This window comes from Danaus plexippus (assembly GCF_018135715.1).
Source record: "Danaus plexippus chromosome 29 unlocalized genomic scaffold, MEX_DaPlex mxdp_37, whole genome shotgun sequence".
Classification (NCBI taxonomy): Eukaryota; Metazoa; Arthropoda; class Insecta; order Lepidoptera; family Nymphalidae; genus Danaus; species Danaus plexippus.
The window spans coordinates 1,157,318-1,182,386 of NW_026869858.1; the positions used below are offsets into that span (position 1 = coordinate 1,157,318).

General features: G+C 32.6%; 2 protein-coding genes across 2 annotated transcripts in view; one reads left to right on the forward strand and one right to left on the reverse strand.

Moving 5' to 3' along the window:
• LOC116776905 (1-phosphatidylinositol 4,5-bisphosphate phosphodiesterase epsilon-1-like) overlaps positions 1-25,069 on the forward strand; it is a 49,345-nt gene that overhangs the window by 13,610 nt on the left and 10,666 nt on the right. The window contains exons 3-22 of the mRNA XM_032670203.2: positions 2,977-3,075; positions 6,032-6,140; positions 7,877-8,052; positions 8,828-9,029; positions 9,615-9,747; positions 10,022-10,151; positions 10,432-10,632; positions 11,386-11,539; positions 12,329-12,540; positions 12,875-12,952; positions 13,025-13,147; positions 13,270-13,397; positions 13,641-13,739; positions 14,264-14,376; positions 14,808-14,935; positions 15,484-15,619; positions 23,098-23,228; positions 23,453-23,546; positions 24,044-24,139; positions 24,359-24,468. Of these exons, the coding sequence (XP_032526094.2) occupies positions 2,977-3,075; positions 6,032-6,140; positions 7,877-8,052; positions 8,828-9,029; positions 9,615-9,747; positions 10,022-10,151; positions 10,432-10,632; positions 11,386-11,539; positions 12,329-12,540; positions 12,875-12,952; positions 13,025-13,147; positions 13,270-13,397; positions 13,641-13,739; positions 14,264-14,376; positions 14,808-14,935; positions 15,484-15,619; positions 23,098-23,228; positions 23,453-23,546; positions 24,044-24,139; positions 24,359-24,468 (2,652 nt within the window). The remainder of the gene's footprint in view (positions 1-2,976; positions 3,076-6,031; positions 6,141-7,876; positions 8,053-8,827; positions 9,030-9,614; positions 9,748-10,021; positions 10,152-10,431; positions 10,633-11,385; positions 11,540-12,328; positions 12,541-12,874; positions 12,953-13,024; positions 13,148-13,269; positions 13,398-13,640; positions 13,740-14,263; positions 14,377-14,807; positions 14,936-15,483; positions 15,620-23,097; positions 23,229-23,452; positions 23,547-24,043; positions 24,140-24,358; positions 24,469-25,069) is intronic.
• Positions 17,706-22,247, reverse strand: LOC116778604 (cleavage stimulation factor subunit 1). Its single transcript, XM_061529215.1, has 11 exons — positions 22,057-22,247; positions 21,256-21,342; positions 20,715-20,818; positions 20,461-20,615; positions 20,057-20,148; positions 19,620-19,758; positions 19,239-19,399; positions 18,503-18,653; positions 18,154-18,247; positions 17,887-18,037; positions 17,706-17,816 (listed from the first exon to the last, which is right to left on the reverse strand). The coding sequence occupies exons 1-11, from the start codon at positions 22,134-22,136 to the stop codon at positions 17,726-17,728; spliced, it is 1,305 nt and encodes a 434-aa protein (XP_061385199.1). The 5' UTR covers positions 22,137-22,247; the 3' UTR covers positions 17,706-17,725.

The window sequence follows — 25,069 nt, forward strand, 5'->3', positions numbered from 1 at the left end:
TTTAGAATAATAAAATCCGCGTAGTATATCCGAAATATATTGGTTTCATTTAAATTAACAGAAAATGTAAACTCAAATAAAATAAGCATTCAAAATTACATCCATTTTACGGATTAATCTGATATTAGACAGAAATAGCGCATAAGTAACACAAATTATTGACCAACAACTCACCGGAAAGACTAAAACATGTCACTACCAAAAAAATTTTACCTTCACATCCACAAAATTGTGAATTTTTTAAAAGACTTCATCAAGTCTCTTGGACGCTGTGATAGAAAGATGAAATCCTATCGACGTTGAGGCGTATGTGGGACAAGAACATGCCAAGACCTTGCCCTAATTACTTTTCGACTGCGTACCACTGTGTTGTAAAAACAAGTTGAATATAAAAGTAATGACTTAATGACATATTTGTATCAAGCAAAATATTTAAACGGGTACATAAATTAAGTTGCAAATATTTTTATAAATACATTAAATGTGGTTGAAAAATACGTACGTAAAGGCAAATAATAAAAATATGAATAAGATTTTCACAAACGAAATGTTCATACAAAAACATCTGTGAATAAAAAGTTTTCATTTTTCCAAAATAAAATAACTATAATATATACATAAAACACGGTTTTTTAATATAAATAATTTTAATTTAATGTTATTTACGATACTAATGTGTCCATTCTATTGATAGATATGCTTTCAGCGACTGTAATTGATTATCGTTACAATTTTACTCTCCTTTATGTAATCAAACTAATATTTTAGAATACTTAACAAGCCCATACGCATATACACATAGATCACTCCTACAAAACTTGGAGCATTTAGGGTCGATATTTAAAAAAAAACGGGATTTTTTCAAAGCTGATGCTCACAAAGTTTGGGGAATTTCGTCAAGTCCGCTGTAAGCTGACCTCTAATCAACAAAAGAAATATTCCTACCAAATTTCAAGTGGCTACGCCTTCTGGTTCCAGAGATGTCGTGAATCAATAGAAAGTCTTTTATATATATATATTTATGAATTTTGAAAGCCAAAGATATTCTTATTTAACTCACTCATAAATGCATAAATATAATTGAACAGTGGAATGATACGGAGCAGTTATAACGTTAAATGTAATGAATGATATAAATTATCATAATTTTATTACTTTTTACTTTTAATACATAGCTTTTAAGATTATAATGATAGCAAAAAATGCTTAAGTGTGACCATAGCTTTACAGTTGACTTTGGAAATTTAGTTTCATAGATCAGCATTAAAAATATTTAATAAAAAGTAAATATACATATATATGTAGTGTAGTATCCAAAATAATCAAGAAATCGTTGGCGTTATATGACAAATAGCAAGACGAACTAACAGACACTTTCATTTCGTCCCACGATGGCGGCCGCTGAAAGCAATCGAATTTAATTACAATGTAGAGTTACAAAATACTCTAAGTAAATCTGGATGACATAGTTGTTCTAAATATTCTTTAGAAATATTTTATAATCACTATGATATACGACTATAATATTCTGGTACACAGTAATGTCAAATGTGTTTCGTATTTCAACAGAAAGTATAATTGATTTAAATCAATCAAAGTCGAAAAATCGTCTGATTATGATGCATAAATTACAAATACACCCCATTTATATGCATACATTTAATATCATCGTTGCGTTTAATGCTATCAATAGGAACATATCTAAAAGCCTATCTTCAATGTGGTATCCTTTATGCATATATATATATATATATATACTAGTCGTTTACTTCTGTTCCATCACCTCTCCTAAATTAGCCAGCAATTAGCGATGTCTTACGATTTTTCAAAAATTAAAAACCAATCGCAATTGATTTCTCAAAATACATTGAGGTAGTACACAGCTTAACAAATACCGTAATATTTAAAGCGCTTAGATACTTATGTTTTACATTATAGTTACTATTCATTATCATATCGTATAATTAGATCATATCATATCGTTAGATCATATCGTATCATTATATCAACATTATAGAACCCTAAAAGTTGGAAGAGAAAACTTTAGATGCAGACCATTTAAGTAAGCTCTTTATATATATCAATCAATTTGCAACAGACGCTTCACTGACCGCGCTCTATGTTGTTATTTAATAACCACAGTTTAAACTATCAATGCCATTCGTGCTCGGAGCCAATTACGTATTAATGGAGAACTTATATACGATTGAATTCAAATATGTTCAGAATTAAATATAAATTTGTTTGAATATTTTATAAACTTCTGTGGCTGTTTTGTAATTGTCCGGTGTGGTTGTGGAATAACTTAATTTCATGCCGTTATACAGGGTGTTCCATAAGTGCTTTGAACTAAAAAAAGTTACAAATGAAAACTATGTACTTGATCCGCGTATGAAAACTTCTCTTCTGTCTTTAATTTCGAAAAAAATGTATTTAGAAAATGTACTATGAACAAAATCATTGCCTTGATAACTGCACTTGTAGTACAAAAATGTTAAATTATAATAATATCTATGGTATTGTAAATATTTTGTATAATTTTGAATACTGATATAAATAAATATGATACACGCAGGAGTTTGTGGGTATATCGTATGACGTAAGGATGTTTGTGGCTACTTCACGAAAAAGGTGTTACACAAGTTCTGTTGAGACCTTACAGCGATGTATGTAAAATATCTTAAAATATGTTATAGGCTATAGCCCAACTCACAATTCATTTTTCAATTCCGTATAATTACAACAAGATTAAGGCAGGATAGTTGTGTTGAAACATCGATTGTTTTAACAACGTGATGAGTCAATATATCGGTGGAAATCTAAGTAACTATAACATATATATATATATATATATTTCCTATCCCAACTCTCTGGTAATGAATTATAATCACTTTGTTCATACAGATGTAAAAAATATTCAGATTCAGAACCTCATGTAAAATGTATCCAATATTAAACCAAGTTTCTTTCTGTCAGAGAGATCCTCTCAGCCACTCCATCCTTAACGAGTCACTCAGTTGCCGCTACTCCGACCCACAGAAGAGATTTCAAACGCGAGTCCACTAAGGACGAAAGGTAAGACAGTTCTGATTAACGATAGTTATACATATTTATGTTTTATTTAATTTTGGATGTTTCTATCAAACTCTCATTGTAAATTTTGCCTGATTACTACAGTAGACAGTCACTATCTTCAGCATATAACATTTGTGAGTAGTGTAAAGGGATGTGAATTATACGAATAAAGTTACTGACATTATAAATTAACACAAAAATTACAAGAAATCTTCGTCCTGTAATGTTAAATAATTTATACTCATCGAATCCCATAAAAACTTTCACACTTTATAACCTAGAAACATTTTTATTTTGCTTCACAAATATCCAACGAGATAAACAAAATTTATATCCCTTGAAGTACAAAAGAAAGCGCAATAACTCTAAGCTCTTTCATGAAATGCTCTCATTAATTTGCGATAATCAAATAATTACGTAATAGCAAAATTAGCTAAGACGATCAAATTCCAAGGAGATTCTAATTATATAAAGGGGGGATGATATCTTAAAATAATTTTATACAACTTTAATGGTCTTAAGCTTTTAAGAAGATAACAATCAACAACTGCACCCTGACTACGAGTTCATTTCTTTTGCGTTTGCGTTTCCTGTTCATTCGGAAAACTTTTCACGCGATACGAGCATGGGGTGTATGAATGGAAAACTCTGCACGCTCCGTATTTAGTGACAATTAAAAATTCTTAGTAAGGGTAATCAATTTCTAGATCCATGGTGTTTGCTACCGCAAAAAATATTATTTCTATATATTTTATTGTATATTACTTACCCAAATTGATTCAGCGAAATAGTCAAATTTGAAAACTAAACAATAGTGATATGTATATATGACGTAATTTTTCATAAAAATCCCAACAACAAAAAATAAAGAAAAACTGGTAAATTGCCAGCAGTAATGAAATAAACATAATTAATTTCATTTTAATTCAACTTTCTGTTACCCAGTTACGGTAACTATAGAATACTTTTACTTAGCCAATAAAAACTACAGCAAAACAATGCACAATCCTTTGATTAAAAAAAAAATTATCGGCCTAAAATACAATTAATATTACGTGAAATTTCCTCCTGACAGTTTTTCATATTGTCCTAAATCCACTCATTCGTCAATGTCCAAATCAAACTTCCACCGTCAATTGTGAATCCATTAACATTGCGGCGCATTTGCGAAGAAGAAATATCTGGAAATGTGCCAATTAATTTCCAGCCAAAAGCCCAGCATGCTCTTATTAGAAGTGGTTTGGCAGAGTAACTTCTTTTACATTTGCTGGCACAATGGCGATGTATGTATTATAAATAATAAGAGTGAATTTGAAAAATATCATTTAAGGCGAGTTTTTTTTTATGAAGCCTCATTCAAAGTGAATTTTTTGGAGGAGAATCACCCTCTGCGCTATTCCTTAGCTAAATCTGAGAATATGTAAGATTCACCCAAATCTATTCGGTGTTTTTTGCGTAAAAACGAATAAAACACGTTTTAAATATACAACAGTTAGTGGTTTAATCATTACTATCTTCACTTAACTTTCATGATTATTACACTATAAGATAAGACGACATTGTTTACTCTTCGTCCACTTAAACAAAGTATAACGCCTATTTGTTATAATTACTCATAGTCTTCCCAAAAGTTCCGGACCAATGAGTAGGGACCGTTACAGTAATTTTATTTCCAGCATCAGGAATAAGTCCATCATTGAGAAAAACCACAATTAAGTATTACAACTGCCTTTATTCCTCCAAAAAATTGTTGTAGTAATGAATTTAACTTAGTGAATAAAAGTACTAAATTCAGTATATTTAAAAAAAAAATAGTTGAAGAAGTTTTTACGTATTGGGACAGTTTTTAATCTGTTGTGTATATTTTGCAAATGTTGCAGACAATTCTTCGGGCTTTATATTCTATTCATCTCAAAAAAATATCCTCATTTTTTACGCTGCGCTGCAATAATTGAAATCCGGATAAAACGTGAATGTTTAAAAAGGACATTGTTTACTTGGTTAAGATATTTTGGACAGCCAATAAAGATATACATGCATAATCTATATAAAACATGACACACATTTTCTAAGCTAGATTAAAAATAAGTCAAATGTGAGTAATCATTACAATGCGTATTGGAGGGGGATCATGAAGCCAAAGCCAATAATTCTTCTTTGCATTAAATCCAAACGCCGCTTATATTATTGTAGTAAAGATTTCCGAATTACCAGTTTTAACATGGACATGAATTATTTATAAAAAAAAAATATCTCACCTGATGTAAATCTGATCAGCAATAACATAAAATTTACATAAAAAACATAACTCGAGACTATATTTGTTATATTCATAAAAAAGTTTCGCGTTCGAAGTAACAAAAGATGACAATCTGCCAGTTGCACGATTGTCGGGTGGTGATTTAAGAGCATACGAACATTTGAATGGTCATAGCCAGAGAAAAGTTAACTGGAATCATACAAAAAAGATATCCACCGGCTTCACAACAAAGGATCGAAATCCATCATGTACTTCCCGTTCGTGCGGATCAAAGTTCCTTAATAAAATATAAGTGAAATGGCGATACGTTGAGAATTTCTATTTAATATAAAAGAAATAAGAGCATTAATCAAATCGCTGTGTCGAGATGACAAGTAACTATCATAGGAGGGCATGTTTTTTTATTACACTTCCCATAAAAGCACACAGTAGAAAATAACTTTGTGGTTTGGTTAGTGTTATTAATGTTTTCCTGCTTTTAAAATCTACTAATAGCATTCGAAGGCAACATTAGGCAATATGTATTCTCCATTTATAACAACACAAACATTGTTTTTATTTTATATTTGATAATTTTTTTTTCCTTTTTGTGTTGGTATATTAAAAAAAAAGTATAAGCGAAAATCACTTACCCTGTACATCAAAAATGTTAAGTTACAAAACCATTACAACAGTAAATACTTGTCGCCTTTTCAGATCATCGACAAAAAGGGATGCGAGGCGGGATTCCAAACGAGATCAGTCCAGTCCTTTAAGAGAGAGTTCCAAACGGGAATCGAGATATAGCGAGCCGAGCCGACAAGTGGTAATAATAAGTTGATTGACCTAATTACATCTAGAGACGGAGGAATGAAAGATTCCTTTGAATTAGACAGTGAAAAAGGTTTCATTTGTTCCGTAAATAACTTATCGGATAACTAACGAAGGTTGTCAAGGAACATTAGTAATGAGGCATTTTTGCTGTTGGTAATCTATTGTCAGTAGTCGCAAAAAAAATCAGATTTCAAAATGTTTTTTTTTTTTTTTTGAAATTACAGAGTAATAATACATATATACATTTTTTCTTATTATTCTTCTGTTTGTGTTACATGCGATTAGACTTATAGAAAGTCCATATTAGATTATAACTTTCTTCTGAAAATTTTTTTTTGCTAAACTTCTGTTTACTTAAACCTTATACAATTATATTGTGTTATACATTTCGTTATTTACTGCGTATGCTTACAACATTAATATTATAACGAGATCTAAGACTTTCGCGAGTATTCATTCAAATATTCATCTCGTTTTTGTACAACCTTATCCGACTTTCTTATTCCATACAATAATTTTAACAAGTGCCCTCAAATAAAATAATTATCAACTCCAAACGGAATCTTTGAATTAAACAGACTTTTATTCATTCTTAACTAACATATTTATGTATACTATATATATATATATATATCTAAAAGAATTGCATATTCAAGTCAGCACAGACATTTTGCATAAAGATCGTTGTCCTAGAAACCTAAAAAACTATATACTAAGCTTTTTAAAGTCTACTGTATTAAAACAAGTTACTTAAGATGTATTTTTGTATTCGAAGAACATAAAATGTTTATTTTGATTGTTATTTAAAAGCGATTACTTTGTTTAATGTACAAAAAAAATCCAATTACCAACTAATAATCTGATAAATAAAATGTAAGAATTATTAATAGAAAAAATTGCGGGAGCTTTGATAAATAGGCTCTTAAAGACGTACTTAAGCCATAAAACACGCCAAAAAGTCATCAACATAAATATTTAATTGTCATTACAACAGAAATGTCGATAACAGAACAACTTAAACATCCCAAAAATTAACTCTTGAGAGACGGAAATTTATTTTTTTTGTAACTTTTCAGATGAATTTGGAAATTTTAATTTTGTTGGCTACATTTATTTTTTCCTCGCAAAAGGAAAAGCCGATAATGGAAATTCAGATCAAACGGATTACTACATTTCTGTATCTGGCTGGCTGTAATCGGCTGAAACCTATTTTACATAATGGCCACATTTTATTCCGAAACTGGAACAGTTGTGGGATGTGTCTTGAAATTAGATGGTACCGTTTATTGCAATCAACCTCTGAACGCTATTTAAATAAAAAAAACATTTCGTTAAAATTTTACCGAATTGATTTATATAATTTAACTTATATTGTAAAATATTCTATCTGGTGTTATGAATTCAGAAGAAATTTCGTGAAAAATTTTCATTCTGTCTTGATTGAAGCCTTACATGCTGTCCAAAATATGCTCAATATATAGAAACTCACGGTGTTCTAAGTGTTTTATTAATAGTGTAGTGAATATTATCATTTTGGACGAAAAAGGAATTAAATAAGGGACGCATGGAACCATAAAATGACTTAATAAACATAATTTTGATTATAAATGATCTGATCTACTGATTGTGTGTGGTACCACGTTTGATTTCTTCCAAATATAAGCACCGCATTCATATTTACAGTTAACTATACAGTTATATGTATAACAAAGTTACTATCCCTGACAGTACATAGCTTCATTTGATGAAGAGGGGGAGCAGTTCCGACGAGTGGGTCCCGAGGGTCTGGTGAACTTGGAGAAGGTTTATCGAACCCAGGCAGTCATGGACCACATCGCCAGCTTCCACCAGCACAGATATAGCCTAGCCAGGACCACAGCGCCGCTGTTTGGAGATTATTTAAGGTGGCGAAGTATAAAATTAATTTAACCTAAGCTCATATCATATAGCGTATACACATACACAAACACATAGACACATATGTGTGTCTGTGTGGGTGTATGTGTGTATGTGTGTGCGCGATGTGTATATAACATTTTTTACAAATTTCATCTGCCTGTCTACCTACCTGTATTTCTGTTTAATATCACAAGTTATAGATACTTTAAGTTTTGATTCCGGTAACAAGGTTAAAGGAAAAAATAATAAATTAAAAATACTTCACTAAAAAAACTAATTAAATAATCAGTAACACGTTTATTGGTTACAAAAGTAATGGTATAAATTTCTTTTTTCTGGAACAAAATATTAAACAAAACTATCAAATACTCAAAAACTAGAAATAAAAATATCTAACACAAAAAAATATATATTCGCTTTTAGACTTGGTAGCAAAATATTCCAGATAATAATGCAGGATTATTTAGATTGAATAAAATCTAATACGTCAGAAACGAAGCGTCACAAGTTGTCTCCGACGTATTTAGCTAACTGGACTGAGCTCAACTAAAGAAATTATCAGATATACTTAGTCGTTATATTAATCTAACACAGGTATTTAAGCATGCTTAAATAGGCAACAACCAAAAAAAACTTTGCTTAACTAAGAGTTATTTGACAAATTTAATATTTATTAATACTACAAATTTTACCAAGCACAATTATCCCAACGTGCATAACTTTAGTTAATTTGTTGGTACTAGTTCATTTCAATAACTGATGAAGCCGATATCTTTTCAGAACAGCTATAGCATCGTGCGAGGAACCGGTGTTCGTCCAACCAGCACAAAAGACCACGGGTACCGACTTCGAGAACGAGGCCTTATACGAGCTGGAGGGCGGGGGATACACGCCAGTACAACCCTTGCCCCATGATCATGGAGTGACCATGTTCCCTCTAGCGCCACAGAATGGGGAAAGAATGGATAGGCACGTGTTACAGGTATATGCGAGCAGAATCCCTGTTATTGGATAAGATTTATAAATAGTGCAAAATTCTAATGCCACTAGCCCACTCGTAAAAGATTTACGCAACAGATGTGATGTGAGAATAACATAAACCTTTTTCCGTCTCAAAACCCTATGAACGGAAATTTAAGACCTTGAGGAAACTAGGAACTTTTACATATTTTTTATTTTAGTATTCATGTTTACAGAATAGTGTACAAAAAAAATATTCTTCCAAAATAAACCACCCTCATATATTAAACATCCATGGACTAATAAAATTTTCTTATCAAATTCTCAAACTGTTATATTAATAAAATAGCCCCAATGTCGTATTTTCTATTTTGCAATGTAAAAACAAATTTCTTAGTCTACTCTGAAACTGTATACAAAAATTTAAACTGGTTTACTTGAGTCTAAAATTCAACCCTTAAGATGAAACACACTAAAAATCCCTATTAAGTATAACTGGTAGCAAAGCGCTATAGTCTTCAGACAAAATGACCATCCTCCTTTTCCCGATTTCTGAAAAGTAATAAAGGTCTTTATTTTTTATTTAATGAAAGCTGATTATATCTAGATAATGCAGCATGGTACTGCATGTGTGGTGGGAGAGGCTGAGTGGAGTGGAGCCCTGGCGCATCTACGACTGGAGCGATCGTGTGCTCTGCTGACTTGGAGCCGAACAGCTCACAGACCCCACTCCTATCATGGTAACGATGTTTTATCTATATGACATATGTATATACAATCCAGTACACATTTGTGAAACCTAGACTATTCTTATCCGTTCTCTATGAATATAATATATAAGATATATATATATATATATATATATATATCTTTGGTGTTCAAAGCACTTAAATTTTCAGCAAAAAAAATTGTTACAGTGGAACTTTGTTGTTATAACATAGAATTAAAGTTGTGTCATAAAAGTGAGGATTGACTAAAAGTGATCAGAAAATTATTTACAATATAACTTAACAGGTGATGCTGTGTCAGAAAATGTTCAACAACCAGAAATTAGTCTTTCATACAATCCCGAGGAAGTTATACCTCTGAAATACTCAGGTAACTTGGCACATGAAAACGAAGCTGGCGTCGTTGGAGACGAAGGGTGAGATGATTTAGGCAACGCTTCAAATAGTTTACAGTAGTTTTATAATTTTGTACTTACTTTTAAAGGATTGTTATCAATCTACTACTGTTTAGGTTAAGTTAGGCTTAAAGATTTCCGTTTCTGCATGAGGACAAAATATTGGGCATAGTAATTAGTCAAACTATTCAAGCTCATAAAATTATAAGTAATAGAAATTTTGATTAATAAATTATTTTTATCTATATTGACTATCCAAGGTTGATAGTTTTGATATTTATAAAAATTGGTTTACACCCAGCTTCGTGGATCTACAGTGCGTGAAGGATCTTCGTCTCTGCGGTAAACTGCTCGAGCCGCGTGACGTCTTCGAATTGTGCGCAAACGCGCGGCGACACGGTCTGGAGACTGGCCAGAGACCGCACATCATATCTCTAGTCTATGGAAAGACATTAAGCGACAATCGGACGGTGCATTTTCTGCTGCCGCCGTATTCGTTTCGGTGAGACTTGAAATCTCTCGTATTATACATGTTTTTATTCTGCAATATTACAATCGCAATGATAATATGATTTTTATTGAAAACTAGCGGTTTTGTTGACAAAATTTAACAAGAGATTGCAAAAATAAATATAATTGAGGAAAAAATATTCAAAATACATATATGTATATTGAAATTTTGAACTAGTGAAGTTAATGTACTGTAATTATATCCATATCTGACTTAACGTTTCAACAAAAAATTAATAACAAATAGCTTGTATGTATGTATATTTGTGTAGTATACGACGGATAAGCCGAAGGCATATTGTTTGTAGGAATGATGACGTCAGCGTTGTTGACGTCATCGTTATTGATCTCTATGATAGAATTACCTGAAATATCATATTAAAGAAGTACTATTTATTTCTTTGGTTGCTAGCACCAAGTCACTTACAATAATCACTCACATTTATACCAAGATTTAGACAGATATAAATTTCATAACTACCTTCATATTAAAATTAACATTCCCAAACAATGTTTAACATTTTGTAAGACATGGGCGAAATCTAGTACAAAACGCCTATATCTCAAAGAATAGAATATTTTTTTTTTTTATAATACAGAATATATATACATATATTATAAATCAAGCCCAGTTTAAATTAAATACTTTTGATTGTTTATATGAAAACTATTAGATAATACTAATAATATATTATATATAATAATAATAATATATTATATTTAATTTATTTACATATAACACCAGGGTCTGGGCTGTGGGACTCCACGCTGTCGTCAAAGCTCTAATCAGTCAGACGAAACTTGCCGACAGAAGTCTCGCGTGGTTGAAAAACAAATACACAGCTCTGTATTACGAAGATGGGTGCTGTTGTGAACCACTCGTCTCTGATGCTATACGGGTGAGTAACTTAATATGATGAAAATAATACTAATTACAAATATATGTGGACATATTTTGTTGATATTGTGACGTAGCTGGACATTTTTTCTGTCTTAATTACTTCTGTCACAGTCTCCAGTAGACTTGGTCGAAAGCATCATCACGCTACATACAGAGTATTAACAGTTTTCATAATGAGATCTAAGATTTTCGCGATTATTCATTTAAATGAAACTAGTATTATTCGGATTTACTACGCGGATTTTGTTATTTAAAAACTACATAATCCCGACGTTTCGGTTACTTTGTAGCAACCGTGATCGCGGGCAGACGAGGTGTGAATGTCTGTCAGTTGGTCCTTGTTATTTATCATCTACAGATTATGTAGTTTTTAAATAATAAAATCCGAGTAGTAAATCCGAATAATACTAGTTTCATTAACAGTTTTTCAATGAGAAGTCTTGATGGCATCATAGAATAAATATTGCTTGTTAAATGTGAAACAGGAACTCGGATTTGTTTCGTATGTTGTTTGATGAAGCGCAACTTGAAATATTCATATTGCCCAAAAAAGGGTATTGAAAAAAACTGTTTTAATAGCAATAGAGCTCACAAAAGTTATGCTAATAAACAATTTTGTAATATTTCTAAACTAATTTCCAAACAAAATTTCGTGATTTCTGATATGGTGGTAAAAAGAGCCAAAGCTTTCGAGTTATCTGTACAGCTGAGTGTTCTGATATAAATAAACTCGTGATTTTTTATATACCAAAAGCAAATATAATTTAGGAAACCTATAAATCAATAGGTGTTCGGCGGTCGAGAGTCAGTTGGAGGCAGTTCCTCTCAATCAACACCAGTGAGATACACAGAATCCCACACGGACTCTAGCAGAAGTAGTGGCATCAAGTTCAAGAAGAATAAATCTACGTCAGAGCTTAAAAGCTCTCCAAAAAGCAGCGGTTCACATCCCTCAGGAACGAGAAGTGAGGACGAAGTACAGCCGTCACCAAGACACAGGTCTGTTGCTGTATATATACAGTATACTTTAGCTAACAATGAAATTCACGATCGCAAAATTGTTTGTAAGATTAACTAATTCTGATCTTTCTATTTTCTAAACCATTTTGTCCTCAAAAGTTTTGATTAAATATGCACTATTACTGAGGTATCGTAAAACTCCACATTCATTAAAATATCTGTCCGCTTGTGATTTATCTACACTATGCTTTAAATATGCGTTATAAATAAATCCTTGATTTTGAGACAATTTAATCATTGAAATATTGACACTATAACAATGATGAACACGTTAAGAAGTGTATTTGCTTACCAAAGAAAAATTTTCTACCAGTTCGTACTCAGCTGCTTCAAGCGCTCGGCACAGCAGTCTCACAGCTAGTTTTATATCAAACTCACCAAATAGGAGCAGGTGGGATATCTTCTTAAAATTAAATCTGAAATGTTAATTTTATATAAAAGAAAATAACAAAATTTTCTTTAGTTTAAGAAGACTGGAGACTAGTGAAAGGTTTTGGGAGAATCTCAAGCACCTACGGACTGGTTCTGTCGGATATGACACACAACTAGACTTCATGGACTTTGTTTCTTTATTTAGAAGTTTTAGGTGAGTTGATTATTATATTCTTAAAAGACCAGAACATCAAAATAGAAAAACTAGAACTTCAATTATTCACTATAAGATGACATCTAGTTTGATATGATCCAATTCCTCGTTTAATCCGCCAGTCTAGTGATGAGATCCGAGCTTCGGGAGGTGTTCTCACAGCTGGCTGTACCGCGATCTCGTGGAGCACTCCTGGCGGAGAAGAGCAGAAGTTCTCCAGAGCTGTTCAGCAGAGGAGGAGTGAGGAGTGGTGAGTAGAAAAATAATTATTTGCCTTGTGATCATAGAAGCTTTTTTATGAACGATCTCACTAAATATATTTAATTTTATTGCTAAATAAGTTCCTAATCTCGCTTATGATATTTTTAACCGTTGCTTGAAAGAGAAACAGTTTTTTGGCAGATTTATGCTGGAAATGGTACTATGCACTTAACAATCATGCAAATCTGGATTACTGAATCTGGTTTGATAATAAAACACAGTATTGTTGCAGGTTTGTTGACCAGGAATGGATCTTTGGACCTGGAGCCGCCGAGTGATAAAGTTGGGAGAAAGAAAGCCTTCGATATTCTAGCAGCTGCAGCATTACCAGGTGATATTTTACCGTTTTAAACTAATTTTCTTAATCTTAGATTAAAAAATTTACATAAGATCAACAGTAGATGTTTTAACTGTCTATCCAAAAATGGACAATGTTTTATCTTTTCATTTATAAGTCCCTGTCATTAAGAAAATTGAAACTTCCTCTAGAGGATGCGCCAATTATTAGTATCAGGAGTGGTGTTGACGCTAAATCTGACTGAATATATAGTGCCTTATCGTATAATCTCTAAAATTCTTCTAAAATTTAAATATATAGAAACGAAATAAAACAAACCTATTTCCGCGTTTTAGATACAGAAAATAATAACTTTCTTTATGTAGAATCGTCTTATTAAAATTTTACAATACTTTTTCCCGCTGGATTAAAAAAAAAATTACTTTGTCCATAAATCGCCAGATCGGCGATGACTTAGCTTGTCTATATTAAAACAAAATTGCGATATTTTGAAGAAGCCAGAAATATTTGGCCCAAAAGAAAGGAAGTCCCGCATTTAATCTGAACGTATTCCTCAGGGGCCAGTCCAGATGTGAGTGACAGGGTCTTGACTTTACCCACTTTAGGAAAATTCTGTGAAACCAGACAAAACGAACCGAAGACTGAACAAAAATTAAAGGATATTATTTATGTAAGTATCAAAATAAATAGATTAAAACAGAAAGACTTAAAAAGGAGGAAAGAGAAAGGAAGGGAATTCAATAAAATTAACACTAAACGATCAATGATCTTATAAATCAGAGATACTTAAAATATTGTATATACCACTTCAGCATCTACAAATGGCTTGGATTAAATAATTATTTCGACGCTGATAAATATATCAACGAAAATAAATGTTATTCATAGATTATATTATATAAATTATAAAAAAAACTACAGGCTAGCTAACACAATTCCTTACAGTAACGTTTTCATTTCTGTTGGAATAAAAAACGAATTTTTCGGTGCCTTTGATAATGTATCAATATTTTAGGACAATTTTTTATAAGACTTATAATTAAATATATAGAATTTCTCATTTATGGTATAACAAAACTACAAGTTAAGTATTATTTTTAGAGACACGAACCAGACCCTGCCTTACGATCAGAAAACTGCTTGTCTTTCGAAGGATTCGTCAGATTCCTAACAGATAAAGACAATTACGCCTTCGTACCTGAACAAATGAGAGCGAACAATTTGTCTGGGTGAGTGACGAATTAGAGACACGTGTGTGTATTTCCCGTGACATTACTTATATTTTGTTTTATGGCAACCAAAATCCTCATACGGTTAAAGAAATTTCGTATCCTGCTTGACTTGATATTATATATATATGTTGATATAAACGATAATTATGTCGAGCGTAATAGAGCAAATTAAATATTTTGAATACTAATAGGCATTTTTTTTTATATACAGCAGAATCAATTTTCAAAACAATCATCTTATATTTTATAAACATCTCAATTTTTGGGTCGAAAATACTTCAAAGATGAGTGTGTGTTGCCCCAAAGAGTTTGAACCCAAAATAAAAAAAATGTATCTCCAAAGATCAGCCGGGAATTGAAACGACTTAGGTTATAATATATTACACCTACATAGACGAAAAGCGTCTCTTATAACTAATTTCAACAGCATTTTTAAGTGTCATATACAAAATAAGTAGCTATGCAGAAATCGACCTAATTTGTATGAAACGGAACGACTAATTCATGAAAATATGTATAATTATAGTCCTATAATGTATTTGTAGCAAAGAAACTGAAGAAGAGGCAGAATCCAAGGACATGACGGGTCCTCTCAGCGAGTACTACATCGCAAGCAGCCACAATACCTACCTCACTGGACACCAGCTGAAAGGAGAATCGTCCGTGGAATTATACAGTCAGGTAAATATATTGGCAAAATAAAATTCTATACTAATTATGTAGGGTGGCAACCAGAGGATCCAGGAACACTACGAAACTTACTTATGGGTATATTATAATTAAAAATTACATGGTAAAACTTATAATCTATACCTAAGACTACATGATTGCCCCGATGTTAGGATAGCAATGATAGCCCATTGCTTATGTGGAGTCAGCAACGTCACTAGTCATATGATATTCTATCCATACAACGATGTTGCCCCGGCGATGTTCATTTATTTTTTAATACGTTGCGCGCACGCAACAGGCTCACAACTGAATTCGATCGTACATATCTTGGTAGAATAATAAACAAAGCTGACCTGATACTATATGACAATTTTTCATAGTCACTAAATACGAAGCGCTACATGTTGTCAGTGATGAATACACGAGGATACTATCATGCGAGGATTAATGAAAATCTGTGGAGGCTGTATATTTAGTTAACATTGCAAAACTTTTGGTAATATTACCTCATCATCATCATCATCATCAGCCTATCGGAAGCCCACTGCTGAGCATAAGCCTCTTCTCGCATGGAGAAGGTTTGAGCATTAATCACCACGCTTGCTCAAGACGGGTTGGCGATTTCAAACTTATAATTTGAAATTATAAGTCCAGGTTTTCTCACGATGTTTTCCTTCGCCGTCCGTCAGTGGCGTCTAAATACTGTTAGAAAGTACATATGACTATGAAAAATCACATTGGTACTTGCCAGGTTCGAACCCGCGCCCTCGCGTGTAAGAGGCGGGCCTTTAACCTCCAGGCCACCACGACATATTACCTACTGATTATTTAATTTAAATCAAATACAGAAATCTTAGTTAGATATTTATATTAATCCAACGTTCGGCGAATCATAATGATTGGAACACACGATAGTTAAAAACTACTGGGACGCAATCCCGTACGCCACAGCTTAGAATGAAAATTTGGACAAAAAATACTTACCAGCTTTCTTAAGAGTAATTATCTATCATAGGAAAATCAATGTAAATTCTGTTTTGTGGTTTAAGGATACGCACAAATTGTATGCACGATAGTGAGATTTAAAGAACGTCCCTTATCACAACTACGACTGAGTTTAGGCAATCAAATCATCATCGAAAGTTGGTAAAGACATAATTTTCCATACAAATGAAACTAATATTTTCGGACGTACTACGCGTTTTATTATTTTAAACTAAATACTCCGTGTTTAGTTTAGTTTGCAGCGACCTTGATCACAGGCGGACGGTGAAAATTAGTGCTTGTAAGAAATCCATTATTCTTTAATTATTTGACTGTAATTACATTTGCAAGAAACTATTAAATTTTTCTTGATGGATATGTATTAAAAATTATCTCAAAGTACAATTAAAGATGTGTACTTCTTCCCGTAATTACTTATTGGGTAATATATAAATAAAATCTAAGGTTCAAGGGCCTAACCAGTTCTGATTAGAGGGAAAGTCGGGTGATGTGACTAATTTGACATTGTCATACTTACTTATAGTACAATACCTCCTGTCACCTTACTGTCGCCGGATATGTGATACTACCAACAGGAAAAACTACCAAAAAGGCGAACTTATACCATTGACCGAACTTTTGCGTTGAACAGAAAAAAATATGTTTTTGAAAAAAGCTGACAATATGCCATTACTCTTTATCCATACTAAAAAACCTGTCCGTTTGTAATTTCAATTTAGAAGATTTTTAATAAACGCAAAAGAAGTTTATACTACACTTACAAAAAAAAAAAAAAAATATTTTTTTTCCGTATGTATCTTTGTTACGTTAATCTCCACAACGTCTGCGCTTTTATTGATGAAACTATCACTCGCAGGCAGGTAATATTATAAGGAGTAATTTAGGCAACTTATTAATACCGCTCCGTTGAGCTATAATTCCTACAAATAAATATTTCTTTTCCATCATACGGCTCATTGTCACTAGGCAAGAATCTGGTTGTGGAAATTTCCAGAAATCGCATAAACCTCATATGTAAGGTGAAGCATATCTCAAAAGGGGATTAATAAGCAAAGCCACGGGCACAAATTAGTTTTGAATAAAACATCGGTCACATATATATACGTTTTATTAATGCGTGTTCCGTCTGTACCAAAACCTGGCTCTGTAATCATCACTACAGGTGAGGAACGCTGGAGCCGTACCAGAATGGACTATGTACCTGGAAAAAAAATATATATATATATATATATAGAGCTTTGAGTGATCCCAATAATTAGGTATCATCATACCTAACAGCTCCATTATGCCCCAGAGACATCAGCTGGCACCTGCTGGCTGACCTGGAGTGCCAGGTGCAGAGCGAGGTGGTCGCCTCGTCCGGGAACATCACGTAGTCCTCAGTGTGATTGAATATCGCCTGGGCGTGGTGTTCCTGCTTACCTGGCAATATAACAGTTCCTCATTACAGACATATATATATATAGATATATATATATATATATATATATGTGTGTGTGTGTGTGTGTGTGCTTGAATGTGGGTGTGTCTGTTCTTACCTGTAGTACCGGCCCCCGTATATTGTATCAGACAACGGCTGCTCGCTAACTCCCACAACTTTATAGACGAATCCAAACCAGATGTGAGGAGATACTGTAACATAAACACACACACACCCACTCACTGCATATAACTCGGATATTTGTACATAATTTCATCAATGAACATGTTTTGAAGGTTCGCCTCCATATAATAACTGGTAACAAATATATCACACCGCGAAAAATTTATTTGAGGTACTCAAAAATATTAAAGAAACAAGTTTTACGGATATCCGTATACGTATCCGAAGGTTTCCGTAACCGCATCCGTATCCGTAGCCATATCTGTCCCATAATTGATACAAACCTTGCTGTTCCTGGTGAAAGCCACTGAACACACTTCTGCACCCTCGTGAGCGTTTGTGAACGTGTTAAAACATCTGTTGGAGACGGTGTCCCAGAGCTTGACGCTACCATCAGCGCTGCCCGACGCGTAATACTTACCGTTCGGTGAAAACCTTTGAATTATAATATCTATATACCTTTGAATTATAATATCATCACAAAAAAAAACTAAAGTTTTAATGTATATAATGTATATATCTAATCTATGAACGGTTTCCGACCGTTTCTAACTATGTCAACCCTAAAGTGTTTTTCGTCTAACCTTCGTGATCGCGTCCGCTGTAGAGGAACCGTAGCCGATGAGGTAGATGTGAAAAAATAAAAAGCGCGTAGCATCCGATCACACGAATATCATGCGTTTCAACTTTTGTGGGAAACTTTAAACACTGACTGTGGACGCTGTGTGTGTATTTTAGGAACTTACCTGTGCCTTGAGTATAATATATGGTAGGTGTAATTAATAAATACAGATTTTACTAATAAATTTGGACAGACTTGTCATATTTAAACATGGTGTTGTCAGAGACTGATTAATTCTAGAAATCTTATATCATGAGGCTTTTTATAAAGTCGACCTAGATTGCCCAAGGTTCTCCAAGGTTGTCCAAGATCGTCCAAGGTTAGGAGCAAAACTTTTAACGTCCAATACCTAACATCCACTTTACCCTATAACTAAGTAAATATGAAAAACAGTTTACTTGATGGAATGCACCAGTTTCTTGTGGTGATGGGACGGTATCGGGCAGACGAAGCACTGGCTGGTGGTGACGTCATACAGCCTTATCACCGGATGTGTCGTTGAAGCGATGATGTGATCACCGAGAGGATGGAACGCCACGCACAGCACCTGCTCAGCATCCTGGGGATTGGATAGCATTGATCAGACTGTACTGCATAGAAAAAAACACCTTAAGAACAATGGCAATAAGATTGCATTTATAATGCCGAAAACTGTGATCCCAAAAAAAAAAAATATACTTCAATAATTTTAATCGCAAAATCAATATGATTATAATAAATTACTATAGGAATATGCCATCAAATACAGTACCAAAGGAAGAACAGGCGAGTTCCTTTACCGTAATGGACTTATAGGCTTTCTTGGCCGAGGCTTTGGTTATGTCGAACAGTTTGATGCAGCAGTCCCGGGACGCTGATACCAGGATCTGTTCCCGGGGATGGAAATCCAGGGCGGTTATCTCGTCGGTGTGATCGTATCTGGAGAAAGATGTTCAGGAAATAGATTTATTGTGTCGCTATGAATGTTGCCCTATGGAATAAAATAAAGAAATGTCGCCCAACCGCCAAGCGCGCGTCGAATTAGAGAATTAATGGTTCCGTATCAATAAACACGGCAAAAAATCATTTTCATTGTACATGGAGACGGACAGGCACATATAAAACAGTTGAGTCTTAATAATATTGTTCAGATCCCAAGCTACATGTACGGAACCCAAGTATGAGGTATTATAAGATCCCAAAATGTATACATATAAAAATTTTTAATAATACATACAATGTTCGTATCACCGGATGTCCCTGTTGCTCTCTCCCGGGATCAACTTCCTCGGGAGCTGATTTAGCCAACATCCGCTCCACGTCCAGAATCTTAAAACATAAAAATCAGTTTCGTTCAACCTTTGAACTACTGGGCTATTCAATTTACTTTATCAATAAAACTATATGTATATATATATATATATATATATATATATATATATATATATGTATATATAAAAAACTTGCATATAAAAATAGTCCCAAATAATAAATTGGAAAAAAATAATATTCCAATAATAACAAAAAGCTCCAACTTACCCAGACTAAATGTTTCAAATCTAATAATTACAAATCAAACCAAACCAAATATCCCAAACCACACCAAACCTAATTCCAAACCATTCCAAAGGCCAAACCTACCTTAATACTAGCATCAACACTGCCGGTAGCCACCAGCTGGCCACAGGCACTGAACGCTCCGGCCCTACAAGACATCTTGTGTGACGTCACATAAGCCGTCTCGTACGTGGCCGGCTCAGGGGCGAGCGAGGACGCATCCATCTCAAACTCGAGATCTGATGTTTAAATGATATATCATTATTTATATTTTTTCAAGTTTAACAAAACTATTTCTAAATTATTCTGCCATTCTAGATTATTCTAGATTATTCTACCAAAGCCGGTAGTTCCCAGCAGATGTTCCGCCCCGCTGGATGCCGCCAGCCTGTCCTTCCGGTCCGGTTCATGTTGCAGACCGACCATCATTAGATTTAATAGTCTGTAAAATTAATGCATCATTAAAATTAATATAAAAAGATCAGTGGCAACTTAGTTGTTAAAACGACTGTTATGTTGTACTGTGGTTTGCACAAGCCGTAATCCTGGTTAGGTAATACATTATTCTTATATATTTTTCATTAAATTTCATATTTTTTAATTCAGATTTTTGATAACTTGGTCTTTACTTATACATCTTATTTAAATAAGAACTTTAATTATGTTATTAACCGACTTCAAAAAACGAGGAAGTTCTTCAAACATCTGTTTTTTATATATATATATATATATATATATATATATTTGTCACCTCATAACGTTTTTAATGCTCACCACACTTGAACTTAACGCTTTAGATACTTAATCTTGTTATTACATAATACCTGAAATGTAAGATCGTGGTTTTTATTTATAGAAATGAGAATTTTTGAGTGATACCTGTCACTCGGAGGGCACGGTGGGTCTGCATGTACAGCGGCTGATAGAGTCGCGGCTATAGGTTGGAAACCATCGTAATGTAACTGACTGTAACATGAACATTATTATATGTATAACAAATCAAAACTTTTTATTTCAAAAATATAGTATTTTTATCAGTTTTCACTCACTATTATTAGACATATAAATATTTATGTTGATAAAATATACATTTTGTTTTTATTTCGACTGGATAGTGCATTACTGACATTACACATGTTTGAATATGGAAATGATATTGTAGGTGGTGTACACACTATCTCAGTATCAGGCGATTCACCATTTTCTTGAAGACATCCAAATTATAGCTCAAAGAAAATATTTCAACTTACAGGCTTATCGATTCATAGTTCATAGATTAAAAATATTATCAAACAGAAATTATTTGGCTGAGAACGAAATTAAGTAATGCCATAATTTCTTCAAATATGCAAGCATTTCCTTTGACTGTCATTACAATTATTAACTGAATTTTCTATTTATACTTATAAGAAAACAAAATAAAATTATACAAGATTAGTTTGATTAAAAATGTCATTGAAAGTTGGCCTGGAATTGAATATTTTCTAAAAAATTTTGTATTTAGATCCAAAATTTATAACCTCAATTTCTAAGTTCAAATAATCAGATTATACTTTAAAATATTCTAAGCTTTGTGAACAAAATATAAGCCAAATTATACATTAATTATTATTTATAAACGATGGATAGCAAATACCGAGCAAAATTAGTGTAAGAAGCCTATCTGTTAAACGTACTCACCTTATAATCATTCGATAAAGAAGTTCTCTGTTCTTCACGACATTTCTAGTATCTACTTCCGGAGTTGGCGTTTCCTTCATGGTTTCCTCCGTCGTGGATGAAATCTTGATATTAATAAGAACCGGCGAAATGTGTTGTTTATCAATAAACAACACAGTATCTAACTTTTTATTTGAAACTGACAAGTGACAAGTAAAGTTTGACGTCCGTACCGTCTCAATGTCTATGGTAAGTGCGGGCTTTCAACGCGATTCTATTTATAGAGAACAAAATCGATACCGTCTCCCCTACCAGTGATGCAAAATTATGAATTTTCATGGCTCATAGGACTCGGATAATATATAACTAATATATAACTTGCGTCATAAAATGTTGTATGGATTATGAAAATATATTTAAGGCTAATATAATCTATATATACTCCTGTGTTTTAATATCTATCTGTGTTTTAATATCTGCAATGTAATTGTATGAAAATTATTTTAATGAATGACGTGTTGAATAAAAATTACATTTCTGAATTATTAAATTTTTTCGTCTTTATTTCTTTTTTATTGCTACAATGACTTTAAGATATATAAAACTTTCAAGAAAACTATCAAATGCATAAACATATTATAACAAAAATATATTTTCCAAGCTTATAATCTAAAACGTAACTAAGATGTATCTACAAGGGTAAAATAACGGATACATTATTCTTTCTATTATGTTAAATCCTCTTATTTCCTCCATTAAGGTGATGGTATTTGACTTACCTATGTAGGTAACACATTATATAATATTTTATTACTTGACCACTGCAACTCTAGAACCAAACTTAGATTTTTTTAGTTTGTATCTCGCCTATTTAACAAACTGATGTTATGCTTAGAAAACAATTAAAAATATCTGATGATAAGCTTCTTTTACATCAAATATGTAAATTTATCATAAAGTAAAACCTTCTTTTTAAAAACGGTCCTAACATTTAAAGAATACATCATCCATACGAAAATTTATTATTACATTGAAAAACATTAATAGGACACATATTTTTAGGTTCTTTTAACCGGATGTCGCTGTGTGGAGCTCGACTGTTGGGATGGTGATGATGGTAATCCTGTCATATACCACGGACACACGTTCACCACCAAGATACCGTTTAGGAAAGTGGTAGAAACCATTGCAAGGTAAAAATATATAATAAAATCGATTAAAACAACTGGTATACGTTAAATATAGGTTAAAATAGATGCTATCTATCCCACTCTTTAACTGGTTTACCTAAATAATATTAATACATTTAATTATAATAATACAAACTCTTGAATCATTGAAACGTAAATGAGGCTTAACAATGTATAGAACAACTAATATATATATACGAATATAGACCTTATATCTTAAATCATAGAAGTGCCTTCGTGACGTCTCCGTACCCCCTCATCTTGAGCATCGAGAATCACTGCAGCTTGCCGCAGCAACAGGTCATGGCGAGCACGTTTGAGGTCAGTTGTGCTTGCAAAAGGAGTAACCGTAACTTTTTATAGTATTCAAATAAATATTTACATGTCGTCCACAGGAATAAAACTAGAATCATTACTTTTTTAAGCTTAACTTTGGGTTCTTTAAGTAAAAAAGTAGCCTTTGTTATTTTTAATAATATCTGAATACACACTTCCATACAATTCATTGCAGTTCCGTTCAATACTTGATCCTTTCATTTGCTGGTTACAGAAGGGACTATATTTATGGCAATTCTTTCAAGTATCGTATTTAAAAGATTTATATTATTCAAAGTATATAAATAATTACATTATATCAATTAAATTAATTAATTAACACTTCAAATATATATTATATTTTATACTATTATTTCTATATTTTATAACTAAAGGCAATAAAATATGGGCAGTATATCCTAAGTAGGTGTACTTTGAGCAAACTCAATATATTTTTGAAATTATAATATTTCATAAGTATTACTAACTCTATTTTCATCCAGGCAGTGTTCGGAGAGCAACTGGTTACGTCGTTTCTGTTCGAAATCGATTACACAGACGAGCCGCGTCTGCCGAGCCCAGAACAACTTAAATATAAGGTAACCCTTTACTAACGATTAATCGATTTTATAAATCGTTTATATAATCGCGGTCAGAAACCGCACGTTTTTCGGCAAGATAGACTAGCGAGTTAACATGTTGCCATTGTTAATAAATAATTTTCAATACAGTAATGAGTAAATAAAAAAATAGATATTTTATTAAAGAAATACTCGCCGGTCCTGAAATAAATAAATATAAAGCCTTTTTTTTAACAGGTACTAATAAAAAACAAGAAGATGCTACCAGTAGAGTCGAGTCCGACTGTGGGAATAACCGGGGCTAGTTCAGCTCAAGGCTATAGCGGAGTTTTATCTACGGCGTTTAGGTATTATAAATAACAAATAACAGACTCATAGTAAACTATTACCTTAATTAATTAAATTATAATATTGATAGACTACTATTAAGTAAATTTATATGATATTAAATTAAAAGACTTCAATGAAACCTTTTCGCAATTTTTGTCTTACTTACGTAAGATTTAGAAAACGTGCGTTGAAGAAAAACACATAAATATACATAAAAATATAAATATAACTAGTGACCAATCCAAAACTAGTGACTATCATACATTGAACTGTCACGTCTAGTATTAAGGCAGAAATAGACCAGTCCACAGCATTCTACATGTTCAGAAAAATATATTGCTTGTATCTATCAGGCAATAAATTAGCAAAAAAAATAGATGGCATTACAAGACAGTATATCTCTGATCTAATAATGTATTTATACACTCTTGTTTCAAATACAGTTCCAAACTTGATTTTAAATGTTCAGCGTCACTTTCAGTTATATCCTACAAAATGGCTGAAGCCAGTATTTATAGTTTTCAAACGCAAGTTGATACTTAAATGTTTCATTACAGAGAAAAATGGTTCAGTATTATGTATAATAATTAATTATAACCAGTCATAAAGATAATTCTA